Raw genomic sequence first — 21,905 nt, forward strand, 5'->3', positions numbered from 1 at the left:
TCAAGGCCCCACTGTACATGAGAGTTTCAGAGACAGAAAGTTAAAATGTATGTGACATTCTGAGCTAAGGATGAGGCTTCAGAGCTAAGGATGAAGATGCTGTGGGGCTTCAGAGAATAGGAAGGTCATTTGCAGGATGACAAGAGTAGATGTTCAGTATTTAGAAATTTGCTCTGTCCTATAGATGGGTCTTGAAAAGTCATTTCTGGTGATAATACTTATTATGGGCAAGGCCCCTAATGTAAATTCTTTAAGGGAGAAGTAAAAGTTTCCCATGAGCCTGCAGGGTCTCCATTGCCTTCAGCTCAAAATAATTTACAAGCCAAAGTTGCACATCTTGGGCAGCTTGTTCTGAACCCCTTCACAGTTTACACAGGATCACACAGTTCATAGGGGAAGAGTTCCTCCTTCTGAGAGGATTAATGTTCTTTATATGGACAGTCCTGGGAACCTTTAGGATTATATTGTAAACACGTTCCCCAAACCTGCAGAATGGAAAAGAGACCCCCAAGTTACCACAATCTATGGCCCCAGGGAACCACATTAAAATTCGTACGTTGTGTTCTCAGAATAGTTTTTCATTTAGATTATGGTTATTTTTGGTATAATTCTAATGAGGTTGCTTATCTGGTTTCCCAGTTGTCAGATTAGAAGCAGAAAATTAGCACCGGGAGAAGAGTTGCTCACGGTAGGGGCATTAACATGGCAAAATGTTGGAGCCAGAGCCTCACAGTAGAGGAAAATAGTTTCCTTCTCTGTGAGATGAGTGGGCTGAACTGGTTAATCTCTGAAGGCCCTGCCAAATCTAAAATGTGATGTGTTTAAGATAAAAGCTATAAAAAGCTCCAGAAAAACATAAGAACGAAAACCCTAGAAATCTGGACCCAGTGGTAGGGAAGTAATCCTAGAGAATTTGTAGCTCATAGACAGTGCAATACTTGAAGCTTTTGAAAATGACATTGAGTCATCAAGAAAACATTAAATTTTGTTGCAGAATACAAAAAGCACATACATTACTTTTGAAAGATTTCATTCAAAAATGCTTGCTGCTTAAACATGCACTGTTTGGAAAATTTGGTTAGTGGGACATCTTCCCTGATATATTTATTGTTTTATGGGGTTTTTGTTTCTTGACAGAATAATTCTGGTAGTTGTGACAGTATCTTTTTAAAAAATATATATTTTTATGGATTCTAGAGAGGAAAGGAGAGAGAGAGAGAGAGAGAGAGAGAGAGAGAGAGAGAGAGAGAGAGAGAGAAACATCAGTGATAAGAGAGAATCATTGATTGACTGCCTCCTGTATGCTTCCTATTGGGGATCAAGCTTGCAACCTGGGCATGTGTCTTGACCGGGAATCAAACCTTGACGTCCTGGTTCATAGGTCCACGCTCAACCACTGAGCCAAACCAGCCAGGCTGTGACAGTATCTTGCATCTATCTTTTGCTTTATACTAATTCAAAACATTTTTTTCCATCTCAGTTTCCAGTGAGTACTTTGACAAGATTTCTAGTTCTTCTTATAATGTATCTTTAGTATGCAGCCTTCTTGTGCTTCTCACAGGGTCTCATGGTGAGCTGTTAATGAGGCTGTTAGACTGATGGCTTCGTGAGGGCAAGGACTGGGTCTTCTTCATTTGGTTCCTTTAAGTCTCTATACATGTGTGTTACATCAGTGAGTCAGCGAATGAGTGAACTGCAAAAGAATAAAGTCCCTCACTCGTCCTGCTTCTAAATCCTGTAGATTCGTCTTTGACAAGGCAGTGCCTCTTCGTTACCTTCCTTTTCATTCCCATCACCACTACTCTGTTCACTGCTCTCCACAACCACCACTGACAAATAAATTGTCACGTGCTGGTAGAAAATTTAGAAAATACGTAAGTGAATACACATAAAAAGGGGGGAAAAGATCACCACTATCTAGAAATAACCAACATAGACATTTTAGAGTATATCCTTCCAGTCTTTTTTTCTGAGACATTTCTTATATAACCCAGATCTCAGCTGCCACCCACCCTCCTCTCTGAGCTTTCCCAGAAGAATCTATTTACATATAAGTATTTACAAGCAACTTATAAAATATTGAAAATTTTGTTTGGCAATGGAGTTTGGGGTTTCTTTTTTAATCTTCCTCTCCCTTTGGTGGACTCTCATCTTGCTAGCTCCCGTCGTCTTCCTCCTAGGTCTTCTCTAGGCTTCCTCCTAGTTCTTCCCTAGACTTCTAATATCTGATGGCTTTTATTACTTAAACCTTTGTGCTCATATCATTGTTCTCCTTAGAAGATAGAGGTAGTGGAGATGGTAGAGGGAGGTGATCATTTTTTTCTTACATATAAATGTCTTTCAAAAGTGGTTTATACTTAGTGTTTTTTTCCGATTTAAAAATTTGGTGAAATACACATAATATATTTACAATCATAACTATTTGCAAGTACAGTTCAGTAGTGTTAAATATATTTACATTGTTGTGTAACCAATCTCTAGAACTTTTTTTATCTTGCAGAACTGATAATCTATACCCATGAAACAACTACTCCCCAGTCTACTCTCCCCACAGCCTTTGGTGACCATCATTCTATTTTCTTTCTCTATAATTAGACTACTCTAGGTACCTTGTATAAGTGGAGATTATACATCAGTTTTGCCTTTTCCCACTTAGCATAATGTCCTCAAGGTTCATCCGTGTGTCAGAAAGTCCTTTCCTTTTAAGGCTGAATAGTTTTCCATTGTATAGTCCACCACATCTTACTTATCCACTCATCTTTCGATGGATACTTGGTCACTTCCACCTTTTGGCTATTGTGAATAATGCTGCAGTGAGCATGGGTGTATACATTTCTCTTTGAGACTTTGCTTTCTGTCTTTTGGTGTATATATCCAGAAATGGAATTGCTGGGCCATATGCTAATTCTGTTTTTAATTTTTTGAGCAACCACCATTTTCTTTTCTACAGCAGCCGTATCATTTTATATCCCCAATGTAGACAGAATTTATATCTTTCTGTTTTTCAACTTAAAATTATGTTGGGAGCAATTGCCACACCATTAAGTCATTTTTCAAAATTATGACTTTGTGACTTCCGGCTTAATTGTCTGCCATAATTTATTTAGTAATTTCTCTAGATTTTGATATTCAGGTTGTTTTTGACTGTTATTAAGAATATGATGAAAATACTTATTTGCTACTCTGATTATTTTCTCAGAATAATTTTTTATATGTGGAAATTATAAGCTTGTATATATTTAATATTTATGGCACATATTGCCACTTTTTTCAGGAAGATTATACAGATTTATGTTCCTATACCAAGTGTATGTGAGAGTATCTGTTTCATTGCATTCTTGCCAACATTGGATAGTAGCATTAAAATTTTTTTTTGAAACTTTGACAGTTTCAGAAACAAAATTAGCATCCCATTTTGGTTTGTATTTTTGATTAGAGATGTCCAACTTCATATTGACTGGTCTTGTATTTCTCCTTTTATGAATTGTCTTTTGTATTCATCTTTATTTACTTCAATTTAGAAATAAATTGTATTTGATTATAAGAATACTACGCTTGCTGTAGCCGGTTTGGCTCAGTGGATAGAGCGTCGGCCTGCGGACTGAAGGGTCCCAGGTTCGATTCCAGTCAGGGGCATGTACCTGGGTTGCGGGCACATCCCCAGTAGGGGGCGTGCAGGAGGTAGCTGATCTATGTTTCTCTCTCATTGATGATTCTAACTCTCTATCCCTCTCCCTTCCTCTCTGTAAAAAATCATAAAATATATTTTAAAAAAGAATACTACGCTTAATTTGAGATGTATTAAAAAGTATTAAAAATTAAAATTCTTAATTTTATCATGTAGAGATAAGTACCATTAAAATGGTGGATATTCAAAGAATCTTTTTGACTATATTAGAACATCTGGTTCTGGAATGCATTTTTACCCCTAATCTTTCAGTTTCCTTCTTTATTATTGGTCTGTTTACATTGTCTACTTGTTTTGGGGTCAGTTTGGGAAATTTTGATTTTCCCATAGACATTTCAAGGCAGCTGACTTATACACACTACCTGAAATTAATCGCACACACTCACACTCATACATTTTTGAGTCCCTTTCCTCATATTGTCTTATTCTAAATATGCAAATGTCTGTCTTCTCTAGACTTCTGTACTTCTCTATACTTTAATAAAAAGCCAGGGGATTGTCAAGGGCTTGGAAAAAAAAAAGGAGACATATGTAATACTCTTTGTAATAATTTAAGCAATAAAAAAATTAAAAAAAAAATAAATAAAAAATAAAAAAAGCTAATCATAGAAACAGTGTACAGTGGTGGTTGCCAGAGGGTAAGCGGGGTGGAGAGATGGTGTTTAAAGGGCACAAACTTCCAGTTATAAGTATGTGTGGGGATCTAATGTGCACCAAGGTGACCATAGTTAATAATACTGTATAATATACTTGAAAGTTGCTAAGAGAGTAGACCTTAAAAGTTCTCACCACAAAAAAATAAATGGTAATTATGTGAGGCGATGTAGGCATGAACTATCACTATGGTGGCAATCATTCTGTAATATATAAGAGTGTCAAATAAACATGTTGCACACCTTAAAAAAAAAAAAAAAAAAAAAAAATTAGTGTTTGCCCAGTGAATCTGTTTATCCTTCAACTCTCTGATTTTAACAGACTATTTATTTTAAGCTATATCTTGTTGAATATTTTTAAAGATAATCTGAGGGTCCTCGTAAATAGTTACTCACTTAGGTGACTTTATAAGATGTTGTCTTTGTTATTCATGAGGGGTGGGTGTTTTTGTGGAAAGCAGGGAGTGGCTGCTACTGGAATTTTGGCCACACGTCATTTTCAGTGACATTTTCTTATACTGCTCTGAACTGAACTTTCTGATTCTGGTTTCCTTCCCGTTGATCTATTTTGCCTATTTCTATCCTGCTGGTTTCCCCCATTTGATTTCCCCCATTTCCCTGTTGAAAGTCTCCTTATTGTTTTGAGAATAAGCTTAAGACACATTTGGTGGCATTTAGAGTTTTCTACCCAGAGTTGTGTCTTCTGTTTTCTCTCATGAAGCCCTTACACAAATTATTATTCCAGCTGAATTGATCTTTTTATTCCCTCTACTCCCTCCCCAAACCTGCCTTGAGGTTATTTTTTGTTGTTGTTTTTATTTTTCGATTATCATTTACATGCCCTGTTATTTTATGTTAGTTTCAGGTATAGAGCATAGTGGTTAGACAATCGTATACTTTACAAAGTGGTCCCCTGATATTTCAAGTGCCTTATAGTTTATGTTCGAACTTTGTTCAACTTTTATTCCCACTTGGATATTCTTTTCCATCTACTCAAATGCTACTGGTCATCCTTGCTCAACTCGGATCAACTCCAGTGAGCCTTCCTTATATCATAGACGTGGGTTTTTCTTCCTGTGTGAGGGAAGGCAGAGACAGGGATGAGGAAGGCACCATGGCTAGATATGGTGGTCAGCATTCCGGTTACTGGCATGTTCATAGTGTTCACTGTATTATTTTTAAAGATAAATAAAGTAAATAGAGGGCCATGCATGGAACAATGTTGATAATGTGCTATAAACCAATAATTATCATTATTTCCATCTGGTACAGCAATAGCCAAAGAAGAAAAAGAAAAAGAAATCTCCTGTTTACAGACTTGATCTCTTTATCTCCTCCATTAGACATTGAAGTCCTAGGACCAGGAGCTTGGTGCTGTCTCATTATTAATCCCCATTGTACCCAGCCTGACACTTAAGAACAAAATTTGTTGTGGTTTTTGATTTAAAGAATGGTTTCGCATTCTGTTTCATTTCTTCCTTTCAACAGAGTCATCCATGACTTGATGGGTCATAGATGCCTCAGAAAATGAGGAGTTTGAGTTTAATCCCATGGTATCTGTAGCCTATGCTGAAAATGGATTTGGAGGTTCCCCAGGTAGATACTAAAGAAGCAGAGAAAGGAGCTCTGACCAGATATTTCACATTTGAAGAAAGAACTATCCTGGCCGGGGAGCTCAGTTGGTTAAAGTGTCATCCTGATACACAAGGTTGCTGGTTCGATCTCTGGTCAGGCCACATATAAGAAGCATCAATAAGTGAAGCAACGAGTTGATGTCTCTCTCTCTCAAATCAATAAAAAAAATTTGAAGAACCAAAACTCCTGTCAAATACTGGAATAATTTTTACCTTTGTGAGAAATTGTTAGGAAAGTTCAAGAACCAGGAGGACTATCAAGCTTCCACTTATGGAAATTGTAATGGTATCTGGAATGAAAGAAGAAACTGGAAGGGAATATAAGCAGTTAACTTTAAACATTTTTCTCTTTGGGCTCCTTAGACATAGAATAAATACAAAATGTACATCTTTGTTCTTTGTATAATTTTAGGGATTATGACATACTCTAATTTAGGCCGGCCTTATCTCACATTGTACTTCTTTTTCCTCTTCCCCCTTCAGTGCATGTGAACAAAAACGTATGCACATACTCTCGGACAACTCACCTTTCTTGAGCATTTGCTGAATCCCCTACCCCTGAATCTCTCCTTGGCATTTTAAATTTAATCCTATTGAATTCTATTGAGTATTCAGTATGTGACTTAAATACCTATTATTTATATAGCCTGCTTTTAACTTCCTAGTTGAAATTCATTATCCTCCAGTCTAACTCTACTCTTTTACTAGTAGGTATTATGTATAAAGTGCTCACATGCGCGCACGCACGCACACATTCACACTCATACATTTTGAGTCCCTTTCTTCATATTGCCTTATTCTAAATATGCAAATGTCTGTCTTCTCTAGACTTAAACCTTCTTGTGGACAGGTTCTTGGTGATATTTTTCTTTGTGTTACACCTGGGAACCATAATAGTTTCTGGCCTGTGGTAATTGCTCACTAAAGAGAATGGCTTTGAAGAAAGTTCTCTGCCACCCCTCCTTGCAAGTGAAATATCATTAGGATTCAAATATGTAGACTAGATTAAAGGAGCTATTTTATTAGTATAAATTTATTAGCTCAAATTTGACATTTGATTATTATAAGGTCATCCAAATGGACAATGAGCTGATTTAATAAACTTCTAGTGAAATTTTTGTTTATGGAAAATAGTTCCAGTTTCATCAACCTAAGCATCTAATTTAATTTTCTGTCTCTTTCACTCCGTGTCTCTCCCTCCCTCCCTCCCTCTCCCTCTCTCTCTCTTTCTCACATATACTCACACACACTGTCTTTTCATGGTATCAAGAAAATCTCGATTCACATGGATCAGTAGTTGCAAATGCCAGTGTTTTTAAATAGCTTTTTCTCCAATTTAGCTGATACAGGTGCTGAAACGAGTAGGAAATACCTGTTTCAAATGAACATTGCAGCAAGTAACAAGTGCGTGCAGTTATTACTTGTTAAGTGTTCATTTTAAAGAGTCAATTAATAGGTTCTTGAGCCATTTTAATTTGTCACCATTTGGCAGGATATACCACATGAGTGTATCTTGTCATTTAATTGAGCGGAAAACACACGTATGTTGTAGCATTGTATTTGCTTGTACGGTTTTATGTGAGTAGACTTATGTAGGTCTGAATTGAAAGTGAACAAAAGAAACCTGCAATCTTAATCAGTGTTACATTCCCAAGAAGTTCACATATGTTCTCAAAGAAGCTTTACTATGAAGGCTTCAGAAAGAAACAGAGTCAACCAGGCAGCACAAATAATTTTTATTTTTCTGGGGGGTGTCTCCTTTGTGTTAAATTTGATAGAGAATACAAATGAGTGTGGGCGATGCTTTATATTACGGTTTTAAAAACGATTCATATATTTTAACAGTGACATTTGAGTCAAATGTTTGCAGAGCCCTGGAAGCACAGTTGACTACCCTATGACCAGGATAAAAGGACTCTTGACATCAGAAATGTTCACTGTGGCCCTGGCTGGTGTGGCTCAGTTGGTTGGGTGTCGTCCTGTGTACTGAGAAGTTGCCAGTTCGATTCCTGGTCAGGGCACATGCCTGGGTTACTGCTCCATTCCTTGTGGGGAGGACAGCTGATTGATGTTGCACTCTCACATCAGTGCTTCTCTCTTTCTGTCCCTCTCCCTTCTTCTCTCTCTAAAAAATCAATTAAAAATATTTTAAAAAAAGAAATGTTCATTGTGTCTGACTCTTTCGTTTTCTGGATGGGAATTGTGATGATGTGTGTGAAAGTCTCCAGCACAATATCTAGTGTGTGTACTAAATATTTTCTTGACATAATGACTCAATAAATGAGAAAGAATAGTAACTGTTAATAGTTATTAAATATTTACTATATGCCAGATGCTCTGTTAAGTGCTCATAATAAACCCAAGCTTGTACTGTTATTATTCCCATTTTAAAGACAAGAAAATGGAGGCATACAGAGATTAAGTTACATGTTTAAGGTTGTCCAGTTTTTACGTGGCATAAATTTGAATTTTGGCTCTGTGACCATGACACTATGACAACAGTTGCATTTAGCAAGTACTGTGCTTTCTCTAGTGATTTATTTTTTGTTGTGAAGTGTAGCCGATCTTAGGCAGCCATGCAAGGCTGATCTTTCTGTCTGATTTATCATTTTCATGGAACTACAGTGATTCTTAATTATCTATTAACCTTCAGCAGTACATTCAGTACATTTGCCAACAGCATTTAAAGAAACAGATCCTGTCTGGGCACTTGGATTTATAAAGTGGGTTTGATGTTCCCAGTGAGCCTTTCCACATGTTTTTTCAGTTCAGGCAGATGTACTGATGTTCGGTATGTGGGGCATCCCTCCTGACAGTTTTATCGTGGGCAGAACAGATGGAAATAGCATCGAAAACCAAAGCCCTTGGTTATTTTTTTCGACTTTACATTTCAATGATTGTTGATTTTATAGCCTGGGAGGACTAGTTTTGGAAGACCAAATAGAAAAAATAAATCACAAAAGGAAGAGGCAAAGCAATGGCTGTAAGAATTGCTGGGTCTTTATGCTGCTTGTTAAGAGCTTTTTGTTGTTTAGCAATACCAAGTACAGCTTCGGAAGAAGGAAATGGTATTTGTTCCGAATGATCATTATTTACTTCTGTTTCAGTAGCCATTTCGCTGGCAGCTATGCTGAGAAGCTTCATAAGAAAGACCCGCGTCTCTGGAGGAGCAGGATAAGTTAGTGCCTAATTGTAACATGACAGTATATCATGGAGTTACTTAACCAGTGCTACAGGCTCTCAGTGATGGGAGTAAGTAGCTGGGGCACAGGGATGAAGAATTTTACAGTCGAGGCAACACCTGAGCAAGGTCTTGAAGAATGAATAGGAGTTTGCCAGGTTAGGATGTTAAGGACTACAAGTGTAGACTCTTTTTGGCCTATTACTGGGTTTCCTTGCATTTTTCATCTACCTCTTCTCTCTTTATGTTGATGTCAAAGGAGAAAAGCAACTGACAATGCCAAGCTGGAATAAACTATTTTATTTTCTATTAGTTTTTGATAAGGTCTTTTAAAAAAAGGTTAACTCAGTTTGTTTTGCTTTAAACAAGTATAGATAGAGCCTTTAGTTCTATCTCATACTAGTACACTGATATCACAGTTAGCTAATACGTAGTAATAGAATGTGGACGTGGAGATCAGGAGCAATCATTTTCTTTCAGGCTTTATGTCTGCACCCAATCCAATTCCTGATGCCCAGGTGATCTGCTTTCACAAGACGGGTGCAGTTATTTGTAGATACTCATGTGTAGTCTTCCCTGCAAGAATGTGAGATCTTCCCTGTTGTCTTGTGGCCATGATCGTGGATTTCCCAGAAGAGTTCCGCTTAAAACATTTTGCTTTGTTGATCCCTTAAGAATATCTAGGAGCTTGATCTGTTTGAGGTTTGTAATACTGCAAACTTATATACAAGGTGACTAGCTTCGGTTATGAGATCAAGTGTCAGAGGTCTGTAGAACGATGACAAAGCATGTACGTGGAGACATGCACCTGAATTACCCAGGTAATTGCTGTAATCTCAGGCTGCCTGTGTGCTGTCAACCACAGGCTGATGGCAGTCTTTCCTGTGCCAGGCCTCTATCCACTAGATGGTGCTAATATTTGCTGTTGCAGATCCAGCCCAGGGTAATTTTGCAATAAAAGGTGAATTACTTGCCCTAGCCGGTTTGGCTCAGTGGATAGAGCATCGGCCTGTGGACTGAAGGGTTCCAGGTTTGATTCCGGTCAAGGGCACATGCCTGGGTTACGGGCTAGGTCCCTGGTAGGGCGCATGCAGGAGGCAGCCGATCAATGACTCTCATCATTGATGTTTCTATCTCTCTCACTCCCTCTCCCTTCCTCTCTGAAAGCAATAAAAAAATATATTTTTTGAAAAAGGTGAATTATTTATTCAATAAATATTATGAAGTACCCATGAACCAAACTCCCCAGGGGTTGTAAGTGGTGGGTTCCGAAGAGAACCAGGGTGTGGTCCCTGCCCTTGGGAGGGTACCCTCATTGCTGTACACAAATAGTGAGGCATCAAGTGGAAGAGGCCTTAAGAGAGAGGCAATCTAATGCAGTTGTGAACATGTTAATGCTGGAGCCAGAGTACTGGGTTGGAATCCCAGCTTGTCCACTGCCAGTGTACCAGCTACATTGCTTAACCTCTCTGTGCTGGAAAATGTGAGGAATAATAGTACCTCCCTCAGAGGGGATTACGTGAGCTAAATATGCAAAGCACTTAGCTCTGCAGCTGGTATATATATTGGCTTTGTATCCCCCTCCCCAACTGCTGGCACAGATGCCCAGTAAAGGCAGTGAAGGTGGGGTGCTTCACCTGCATTACTTACTGGTGGATCCTAGGTGTGCCAGGTGCATAGTAGGCACTCCTCCTGAATAAACATGTTGAATCCTAAGTGTAGGTTTGAGGATGGACTTTGTGAATCTAGCCGAGTGGTTAAAGTGTGGAGCTACTAACAGGGACTCATAAGCTTTCTAATTTAATCAGTTTCTTTTAGATTTCTGTCCTGCTCATTCTAAAGACGCAGATTTTGCATTAAAGAATGCCATTTTTAGGGGAGGTGGGTAGGTGGGTGGAGGTGGAAGAGGATATAGGGGGGATAAGTGGTGATGGAAAATAATTAAATTAAATTAATAAGAAATAATGCCATTTTTATAAGAAGGTCTTCCTGAGAAAACGCAATAGTGCAGAAGGTGGTTTTCCCCAGGTGTTCTGCTAAAGAGAAGGAGAGCTCCTACGGTGACCTCTCACCCCCTGCGGGCACCTGATGGGGGGCCTCCTGGGGACTGTTATAGCCACTCCTCTTGCCTGCTTCTCCCTTGCTCTTTCTGTCTACATTGAACAACATCTTGAAGGCAAATGTCAAGACTAGGAATAAGAAGAGCTTAATTTGTCACATCTGAGTACAGCTGTGTGTGGAACTGCAATTTGCATTTTAATGTCCTGCTTATTCCAGAAAAGTGGCATTTTACAGATTTCCTGTATTATTCATGAATTTCAAGGCTTTGTAGTTTAAAAATAAAGTTCAGGTAATGACCAAGAATAAGAGAAGTTAAACTCTGTCAGGGTTTCTCCCTCTTGCCTTGTCTCATCACTTTTCCATCTGCCTAAGCACTTCTTAGCCTATTTCTGTGTTATGTGCCCCAATGTCAGGAACAGACAGATGCCTCATTAGCTTCAAAGTTCCCAAGAGAACATGTGACCTGCAGAGACAAACAGGACAGGTATCTGGGAGCAGGGAGGTATCACAAGCGCTTTCCTGCTGCTGGAGTGGATGAGCCATCCTTAGCCGAGGCTTGCCCCTGGGCAGGTGGCATTTCCTTAATGTCCCCATGCTGGTTATCCACCTGTGGAATGTGTGCGCAAATGCTGGGCAAAGGTCAGGTGTTAACCCATCTGCTCTTCTAAATTATGTATTTTTTTAAAATGAAAACACAGATTATTCAGCTCAGAGACAAACCTGGGCATAATGTGCTGGGGAAGTTTGCTCCCCAGAAAGGCCTGGAATGTGCAGTAGTTAAGATGGAATCCAGGTGGTGTGAAAGCACCTTGCAGAATAGCTCCATCCGTGTGGTCATGTGAATTTAGGTGAGAAGGGACACTCCAGGGGCAGGTACATTCCTGGGCTGCTTAGACTGCTCTTGGGCAATCCTGGGAGGTGGTGCCATGGGGCTGGAGGGCTTGATGGGCCGCTGCATTCTGTGCTCGATCTTTGACACCAGCCATAATGGTGCAGTTTGAGGAGCAGTCAGAAATGTTGGGGGGAAATCAACCCAATTTTAAGGACTCCGTAAAGAATAAGAATAAGATTCATGGTGTTATTTAAAATATGTCTGTCACACAATGGAGATTGGAAGTGGATGGCTGGAATCAATGCGGGTTCTTGGCTGAAGTGGCTGTTGCCACAGATGGGAAGTAGGGGAGTAGGGAGGGAATTCGGTTGTTCAGATATTTATTTAGTGCCTATGTATCAGGTACTAAGTCACGTACTATATAGAGGGGAGTGTGTGTGTGTGTGTGTGTGTGTGTGTGTGTGTGTGTGAGAGAGAGAGAGAGAGAGAGAGAGAGAGAGAGAGAGAGAGACAGACACTGTACCAAGGTTTTTACAAACTTTCTGATTTAAACACTGACAAGGTCCTGTATTGGTGGACTTGTTATCTTGTGATGCAAATGAGGACCAGAGGCTCCAAGAGATCCTGAGACCTTGAGCATCAGAGAAAAAACAACATATTTAGTATGTAATACAGGGGCTATTAATAGATCTTTTCAAAGTCCTTTGTGATGAATTTTAAGATAATGAATTTCAGGGGGTAGATGGTTATATTTCCTGAGATGGTTGGCAACATAATGAGATAGTTTCATATGACAGATAATGTATAAAATTCTATACTGTTTTACATCATCTATTTAACAGGACTTGTCTTGGCGAGAATGTAATTAATCTCTTTCTTTGTGGAATTGGATTGTACCTGTCAGGAACTACATTTTCTAAAATCTTGCTTGAAGTTACAGAATAAAAACAATTATTATACAATGACCTTTCTTCTAAGGGCAGACCTGGTTGGAAAAATTCACGATGAAGCATCATGGCATAATGGAAAGCGAGAGGGGAAATAAGAGAAAACTCAGGATGAGGTGAGTTAGTGGATGCTCCAAAGTCATGATTATTGCAGCAGATGACAAGGAGAGGCAAACATGTACCACTCAAATGATGGGGTCAAGAAAATACTGATTAAATGTTAACGTCCAGTGAAAATCCAGGCTATTTCCCATAGTATTATGGGGGGGGGGGAGGATACATAGTCTAAAAACCCATCTAATGCAAAATAATAGAGATGCTGTCTAAAATTTAAACACTATAAATCATTTTAATTGCATGACTGATCTGGCAAGAAAGTAAGAGGAACCTGCTAACTTAAACTGGAGAGAAAGCAAGCAGTCAGAGAGGCAAACCAGTGTGGAAGCTGGTGGCCTGCCTAGAGGATGGCTGCTGATATCTGGTGACGTAGCATCCTGGCTATAAAGGCTGTATTCGGGAGGCGGGGAGCAAGCAATTCAAGGGTTTTATATTTGGGGCAGAAAGTTGAAACTGTCACCCAAATCTAGGACCCTAGAAAGGGGTGGGGGGACTTGCAGATGAGTTAGCAGGGAAATCTGCCTTCTTAACCCTGACACTGGGGCGTGCAAAGAATCCCTTGAAAATATTTAACCATAAGCAGGCATTCAGGGGGTTTTGAGGTTGGGTTCATATTACTCCTGAGACCCAGGGAAAGCAAACCAAACCAACCAAACCACAATTCGGTTTAAAATGAGCCTAGATGCACAGTGCTGCCTCGCCTTGGAAGCTGATGCAAATGGTCTGTGGAGAAACACACCCTTGATACAGGCCCAAGAGAATATCCACAGTTAAAGTTCTGGTAAGCCTGGGTTCGCAGTCACCAAATCATAAAACTGTTCAGGAAACCAGGCACGGCTAGCAAAAACTACACACAGCCCCATGGATCTACAGGCTTTAGATAGAATTCTAAAATACTGAACACAAGATACCATGTTGACTGTGTTCAAAGAAATAAAAGATGGAATCAAAAGTAGGAGCAAGGAACAAAAGTGTTCAAAAATAACCAGGCAGATTTGTGGGAAGGATCTAAAAGGGTTCTGGGATGGGCGTTAGATGATAGTAGAAGCCTCATATGAAGTCTTGGGGAGCCTTAGGGACATGGCATGGGGCAAGGGGATCTTGTTTTGGAGGATCCTGGTTGAGTCTAATTGGCCCTTTAAGGGCATTGTCATCGCTTTTTCAGAGTGCCTTTTCTTTGGAAGGATACAGGCCATCTCATTTTCTGAGACACAGGAAAGGTGATGGGGCATGGCTCTAGGGGACTCATTGTGCAAGGAAGTCGGGAATTCCAAAGACTTTTTTTTTAAATTAAAAATATTTTTATTGATTTCAGAGAGGAAGGGAGAGGGAGAGAGAGAAACATCAATGATGGGAGAGAATCATCAATCAACTGCCTCTTGCATGCCTCCCACTGGGGATCAAGGCCACAAACCTGGGCATGTGCCCTGACCGGGAATTGAACCATGACCTCCCTGGTTCATAGGTTGATGCTCAACCACTGAGCCACACCTGCTTGGCTCCAAAGACTTTTTGAGAGATATAGCTTTATCGTTGCCACCATACCACCACCACCATCATCATCATCATCATCATCATTTTCATCATCATCATCATCATCATCTCCATTAACACATACTGTGCTCCATGCATTGTTGTGAGCACATAGTATGGATTATTTAACCTTATTAAACAAGATTTTACTTTGTTTAACCTTCTCATTATATATATGCTATCATTCACCCTATGTTACAAATGAGGTAATGAGTTCCTAGGGAGGTTAAATGGCTTACTCAAGCTCCAAGTAGCAATTGGGTGTGAACCCAGTCAGCCTGACTTACCAGCTCACATTCTGGAACTTTGGTGGCTCTGGAAGTTGCTCAGTGCCCTCTTGGAGAAGCATCCCAGCCAGTGTGGTTTCCTGAGGAGTCTGGGCATCGGGTGCATTGTTTCTTGTCTGTGGCCATGGAATTGGAGGTGCTGTGGACGCAGCTAGGGCAGGAGCCCCTCCCCCGCCCCTCCGCCCCAGGATGAGGGATGGAACATGCTTGCCTGTATTTGTGAAGTCCCATTAATGACAGGAATCATCTTCCCAATGGGGCCCGAGGTCTATGCCTGGCCTGGAGTACAGCCTGATGCAACCCAAGAAGAGGAAGGAGTGAGAAAGCCAAAGTCTGAAGCCAAAGGAGAAAGTACTCAGAGCGAGGAGCAGGGCTGGGAGAGTAGTGTTTGAGTGAGGTCCAGATAAAACTACAACCTTAAATTACGCCTTGACTGCTGCCTGTACTCACCGAAGCCACAGACACAGTTATGCCGGGAACAACATAGTGGTCAAAGAACAGCAGAGAGGGCTTTCCCACCTAAAACCTGTTTTTTGGTGCAGAAGATCTTACACGGACGATGTTGATCCCTCTTCCTCTGTCTGCCCTGACTCTTCTCTCTTCTGGCACTCTCTGCTCCAAAGGGTTGGAAGGAGGGAGAGAGCTGACCTGTGCTGAAATTCTTTCTTAAAATCTGCCAGAGGCACACACATTTCCTCAGTGAGTACACGTGGAGGCTATGCAAGAAAACAGCAGCATGAGGTGGTGAATTTAAATCCTCCCTCCCACTGGCCCTTCACCAGTGTCCACAGCCAGAATCAGGGCAGCTACTCTCTCTCTTTCGAGTGGCTGATCCCCCAGGGCAGCACGCTGTGTAGAAAGTTAGGGGTACCTGATCTTCTCTCTGATAGGCGGGATGACGCCTGCTGAGAGGACACCAGGAACAAGGCACAAGGCCGAGGTCAGGGTGTCTGAGGCTTGAGGGAGAATGTTTCAAAGACTGGACGGATATTGGAATCAAAACTTGAGTTTGAAAATCAAGTTCAGAATTGAGTCAGGAGAGGCAGGTAGAAGATGACCACATGGACAATGGATGTCCAGGTGTGGAGCCGTGTTTGGATCGTGGAGGAAACAGGAAAGCCCAATGCCAGGGGCAGTGGGTGTGGACAGGTGGGAAGTGGCCTGGGTTAAGTGCAGAGGCAGAGAGCGGGAATCCAGGGTATGTTGCTGTGTGAGACCCCAGTTCAGTTAAAGGAGCCATGTTTGAGCAGCGCAACAGTGAGACTTTCTTCCAATTTATTACAGTCTCTGTTTTAGGGTTATCAAGAGCCTCAGCACGTCCAGTGGTCTACCCTGTCAGCTGAAATGGCTGGCATGGGGAGAGTCATTGTCCTTATCCTTTGAGATCTGTGCTTCAGCTAGTTAGAGTCAAGCTCAGGGGAAATGGAGGAGGAAAAGACAGTAGGGAATTGTACCCTTGGAAATGTCCGTAAAGGAATTTTCAACCTTGACTGAAGAGCAAGAGATGAAGAGGCATGTGTGATTTGAGGTGGTGTGTGGGGAGGTGACATTGTTACTTGTTGACACCAATTGCATTCTCTTGTACTGATTCTATCAGCATCTCACTTCCCATAAGATATAGGGATTCAGGAGCCAACTCCTGTTTCTCACAATTGTGGTATAACTCCCTGTGCACAACCACTGGTTGCCTCACCAAATCCATTCTTTCATTTTTCTTTCTTAACGAGGCTTTAGGATGGCAAAGCTTCCGGTTGAAATGCTTGCCTCCCAGCCTCTCTTGGTCCTGTGGTGGTCAGATTACATTGTCCTGGTGAATGAGACTAAGGTGAAAGTTCTTTCCGGCAAGTTCCTGGAAAAGTCCTTAAAATGGACAGATTTGGTTGGCTTTATCTTTCGCCTTTTGGCCTTTTCTCCTGTCTCCTTGCCTGGAACATGGATGGCCCGCTTCCTTTTGTAGGAACCATCATAAGACCACTGAAGGTCTGTTAAGAATGGTGATTTAGAAGGGGAGGGCTCCCTAATGGGGTTGTAGAGGCACTGTACCTGTTTGGGAATTCTGACCTCCAGAGGAAAACAAATTCATGTTTGGTTAAGTCACTTTGGTAAGGCCATTTATATTCTGCCAGAAGCATTCGTATCGGGTACACCCTCACTTACTCTATAAAATAATAATTGTCCTTATTTGGCAGGCCATAGGGAATTCTGGCCAGACCTCAGCTAAACTACACCCTTAAATAATTGGATTTTCTTTCCTTTATGTCTCTTACATGGATGGCTATTATTCAGATTAATAACACTGAGGCTGTGCAACTTCTGAAATCATCAAAGAAGATTCTATTATAGTCAGTAGACTTTTCTTATGTAAATTAAAATCTACCTAGTATATTTTAGAAAGTTTTTTTCACAATAAGAAACAAGCAATCACTTTAGAATTCAATTTTTAAAAAAATCTTATTCCCTAAATATTCTGGTTAATCAGCATTTTTTTACCATAAAATTTAATTTAATTCTGCTTATGTGTTGATTTTAAAATTAAAAAACAAAGTTATTTTCTTTGAACCAATGTAAAGTGTAAGGTGTGAAGTTTATAAAATTACTTATATGACTAAATCAAATTTAGGTCATCAGTTTAAGAGAAAGAAAAAGTAGTTAAGCTTCACACCTTTTCTAAGGTTAATAGAATTTATCCAGTTAATTAAAGGATATAAAGATTTCCAACTTTCTGCTTTTTCAGGTAAACATCCTGAACCAGAGCTGACCAGCTTACACATGTGTGAGTGTGTATTTGAATTAAAGCATTTCAAAATAAATGTTAATGTAAAGAGAAAGTAGAATGAGCAATGTCCATCCAACAGATCTGAGTAATGCTAAGTAATAAGTTAGCCAGACCTTTATAATTAAAATACTCATCAATTTAAGATTTTAAAGGCATGAAATAACCAAAGGAACACATTAGAAGGAATTAAGAACAGGTAGAAGCTGTTGTCCCAAATTCTCAGGTCCAGTGTGGTAGCCAGTGGCCTCAGGTGACTGCTGTGTACTTGAAATGTGGTTAGTGAGAATTGTGCTGTCTGTGTAAAATATACATTAGATTTCAAGGACGTTATACAGGGAAAAGACTATAAAATATCTTGTTAAAATTCTTATATTGGTTATATATGGAAATTATAATATTTAGGATGTATGAGTTAATATATTATTAAAATTAAGTTCAACTGTTTCTTTTTACCTTTTTTAAAATTATAAACTTTAAATTACATATGTCCTCACATTATATTCCTTTTGCATAGTGCTGGTCTAAAACAAGTAATTGAAACAGACTCAGAAAGAAAGGGGAAAGCTAGTGAATAGAGACCATTGTTCTTGTAAATGAGGAAAAAGGATTCTTGAAAAATCTGCTTCCTAGAATGCTGCCGCCCCAGGGAGCATTACCAAATGTAAGTCAGGCCCGGACTCTTCCCTGCTCTGCCCGCCAAGGCGTCTCATCTCACCTAGAGTAAAACCCAGGGCTGCACAAGGGCCTGCCAGGCGCCCCAAGGTTTGGTTCCTGACCGCTTTGCAAATCTGTCCCTTACATTTCTCCTCACTCATCCGTGTGCTAGCCACTCTGGCCCTTTGGCTGGTTTGAACGTGCCCATGTGCCGCTTTCAGGGCCTTGCATGTAGGACTTGCTTTCTCTGGACCCTCATGTGGCTCGCTCTCTCACTTCTCTCTGGACTCTGCTCAGATCGGCCTCATCTTGCCCTCCTTACTTTCTGTCCCTGTACCCGTTTTAATTCATCTGCACAGCACCTTACACTGCTGCCTGCAAAATCACGTATAATTTGTCTCCTTGCTTTCATCACCATTATATCTTCATTGTTTAGAAAAGTAGTAGAACATAGTAGGCCCTCAATAAATATTTATAAAACATAAGAATGAATGAAAATGTTTAAGTGAAGCAACCAAAATAGGAAAAGAAAAAGAATTTGGGAGGAAAAACACCAAAATATTAATAAGCTATATCCCTGAGCGATGAGAGTATGAGTGATTTTAATTTATTTCTGCTACCTACTCAAGTGCATCCCCTCTTCTTCCTTGTTAACAGAACCTTACTTCATTCAGACACTCCCTCTACTACACACGGTCATGTTTCACTAACTCACTCATGGATGCCTCATATTTCTGTGATTGGTTTAGGAGTAGGTATGTGATGTATTTCTTGCTGGTGAGCTGTGAACAGAGGCTGCCAAGAGGGCCAGCTGGGAAAGGCTTTATTGCTTAAAAAGATATGCTGATAAAGAAACAGTTTGTCAGAGCTCTACGGGTTGTAGTTTATGTGAGATACTTGAAATGTCCATGGAGCTGCTAAGTCTGAACATTGAGGATGGCAGAGTGAAATAAAAATGGAAGGAGACCAGTCCCCGATGATGTTGTTGGGCTGACAAATGAACTCTCTCAGAGCTGTCCTACTTTGTAACTTCCTGTTTGGGGAGATGATAAATCATTCTCATTGCCAAGGCCATTTTGAGCTGGGCTTTCTGAATTTTTCCCCCAGATAATGTAACTGATACTATGTTATAACAAAATTCAGGTGAAACAGCCTCCAAATTATAAACCCGTTGGACAAAAGTACAGAAGCCATAATAAGCGATACTATTATAGAATCGTATTTCCCAAAGGAATAGGCTAGGGACACAATTAGCACAAAATGAATGCTTGGTGCTTAAGGGAAGAACAACTCCAAAAAAGAAGAAATACCTTGATTTATCAATGTAATTATATGAACTTGAATTATAAGTGTAACACAGAAAAGTAGAAAAACTACTTCCCTTTTCGTGTAGTCTGTGCTGATTCAGACGTATTTGTAGTCCTGAATTCAATTCCATCGTCACATTATAAGATTACCCATAGATTCTATTGGAAACAGGGAAGATTCCTGGAACAATTATTATTTTTGCTGCCCATAATTGTCTGGTGACCCGATTTTCATCCGGGAAACTGTCTCTACCCTATTCTTACTCCATGTGTTTTGGATGGAGAGGATGTCACCCTAGTCTGGGGTATCGGGTAGAAAGGTCATTTTTTCCCTGGCCTGTATGATTGGTTCAGGATGGATGTGTGAACCAATCAGAGCCAATAAAATGCAATAAGACTTTTTTCTGGGTCTGTTGAAAGAGAGAAAACACGTTTGAATCAGATTGAACTTTGCAAAATATCTCTGGAGCTGTAGGCAGCTTTATTACCATACACCGAACTTGATAATGAAGCCATGTTGATGAATATAGAGTTGAGAGTTGGAGGGAACCTAGATTCTGATGACATTCTGAGCCCCCGGATCAAAGCATTCCTGAAGTGTAACCTCAATTTTTTTATTCACATGATATTACATCTGCCTTTATGCTTACTCTTGTTTGAGCTCAGGCGTGTGTCATCTCCAAAGGAAACGACCTGATTGAATAGAAGATGTGAAATGATCATAAATGTCAATGTAAATAGTTGTCATATGTTAGTGGAAAGGAATCTATAAAAAAGCACATTTGTATTTGCTATAATGTAGAACTTTTAAATATTTGGTGTTGGAGGAGTTCACTGAGATGTGACCACCACTTGACCCGAGGGCTAGACCCCAGTAATCAGAGACTCCCACCCCCACCCTTGTCTTTAAAATGTGTGCTCTGTTTGTCTTCCCCACTCCCAGAAACTGCTCCAAGGACATAGTCTTGAGATAATAATATGGTGATGAGACTGTCTGTGTGATTAAACCCAGCTAGGGCCCCCTGTGTGGGTAACTGAACCCAGTTAAGGCCTCTGTATAAACTTTTTAAGATTCTGGCAGGTGGGTGTGGAAATCAACTCATCTTGCAGGCACCCAAGACCAGCCTTGTGAGTAAGTTCCCTTGCTTATTAAACTCATCGCCTACCTATTGTTAGTGGGCTGCCTTTTTCTTCCCTCTCTCCCTGCTTCCTGAGTATGGGACGATTTCAGATTACACCCAGGAAGCTCCCGAGGAGGTCGCGAATACTTGGGACTCTCAGCAGTGTTGCTGGTTGCTTCAAGCAGCTCTGACTTCTCTGTCAATGTATGAGTTTAACCAAAAGCAGGGGATGCTCTAAATGGGAATTTCTATATTGAATTAGAATCAGGGCTTCTAAGTTTTTTCAACTACTCTTTCTTTAAAAAAATTAATAATTAATTAGTTTACTTTTTACAGTACAGTGGTTAGACATTTATGTAACTTACAAAGTAGTTCCCCCCAGTGAGTCTAGTACCCACCTGGTACCATACAGAACCATTACAATATTATTGACTATATTCCCTATGCTGTTTTTTGCATCCCTCATGACTATTTTGTAATTGCCAATTTGTACTTTTTAGTACCTTCGCCTTTTCACCCAATCTGGCAACCATCAGTTTGTTCTTTGTATCTATGGGTTTGTTTCCGTTTTGTTTGTTCTTTTATTTTGTTTTTTAGATTCCACATATAAGTAAAATCATATGGTATTTGTCTTTCTCTGTCTGACTTATTTCACTTAGCATAATACTGTCTAAGTCCATCCATGTTGCAAATATGCATCCCTATGTTCATTGCAGCATTATTTACAAAGGCCAAGGTATTATCAATGAATAAAATAAAAAAAATCCTTTATAGACTGAAATGAAAAAGAGATCAAAAGAGAAAAGAAATGAAAAGAAAATATCATGCAAGAAGATGACTTTCAGAGTAAATTAAAATATAAAACAAATTTTTAAAAAAGCTTTTCAGTGGGTATTAGAAATCATTATATGTATTAAAAATCAATATTTTGGAAGACATTGCAATTGAACGCTGATGACAAAATCACCATATTCTAATTAAATAACCTCCTAAATTCAGACAGCACTAAAACAAATTCATAAAAACAAAACCCCTTATCATAGCACCATAATTTTTATTCTTATCTACTTAATACTTTAAAAAAGCAATTTGGCATCAGGTATTTGGCTGGTTA

The 21,905-nt window shown here is 39.8% G+C and overlaps 1 protein-coding gene across 1 annotated transcript in view; it reads left to right on the forward strand.

Moving 5' to 3' along the window:
* Nucleotides 1–13,053: 13,053 nt before the first annotated feature.
* LOC102422303 (5-hydroxytryptamine receptor 7-like) overlaps nt 13,054–21,905 on the forward strand; it is a 31,503-nt gene continuing 22,651 nt past the window's right edge. Inside the window, exon 1 of the mRNA XM_023760513.1 lies at nt 13,054–13,112. Within this exon, the coding sequence (XP_023616281.1) occupies nt 13,054–13,112 (59 nt within the window). The remainder of the gene's footprint in view (nt 13,113–21,905) is intronic.

This window comes from Myotis lucifugus, unplaced genomic scaffold, assembly GCF_000147115.1.
Source record: "Myotis lucifugus unplaced genomic scaffold, Myoluc2.0 scaffold_184, whole genome shotgun sequence".
NCBI classification, from domain to species: Eukaryota; Metazoa; Chordata; class Mammalia; order Chiroptera; family Vespertilionidae; genus Myotis; species Myotis lucifugus.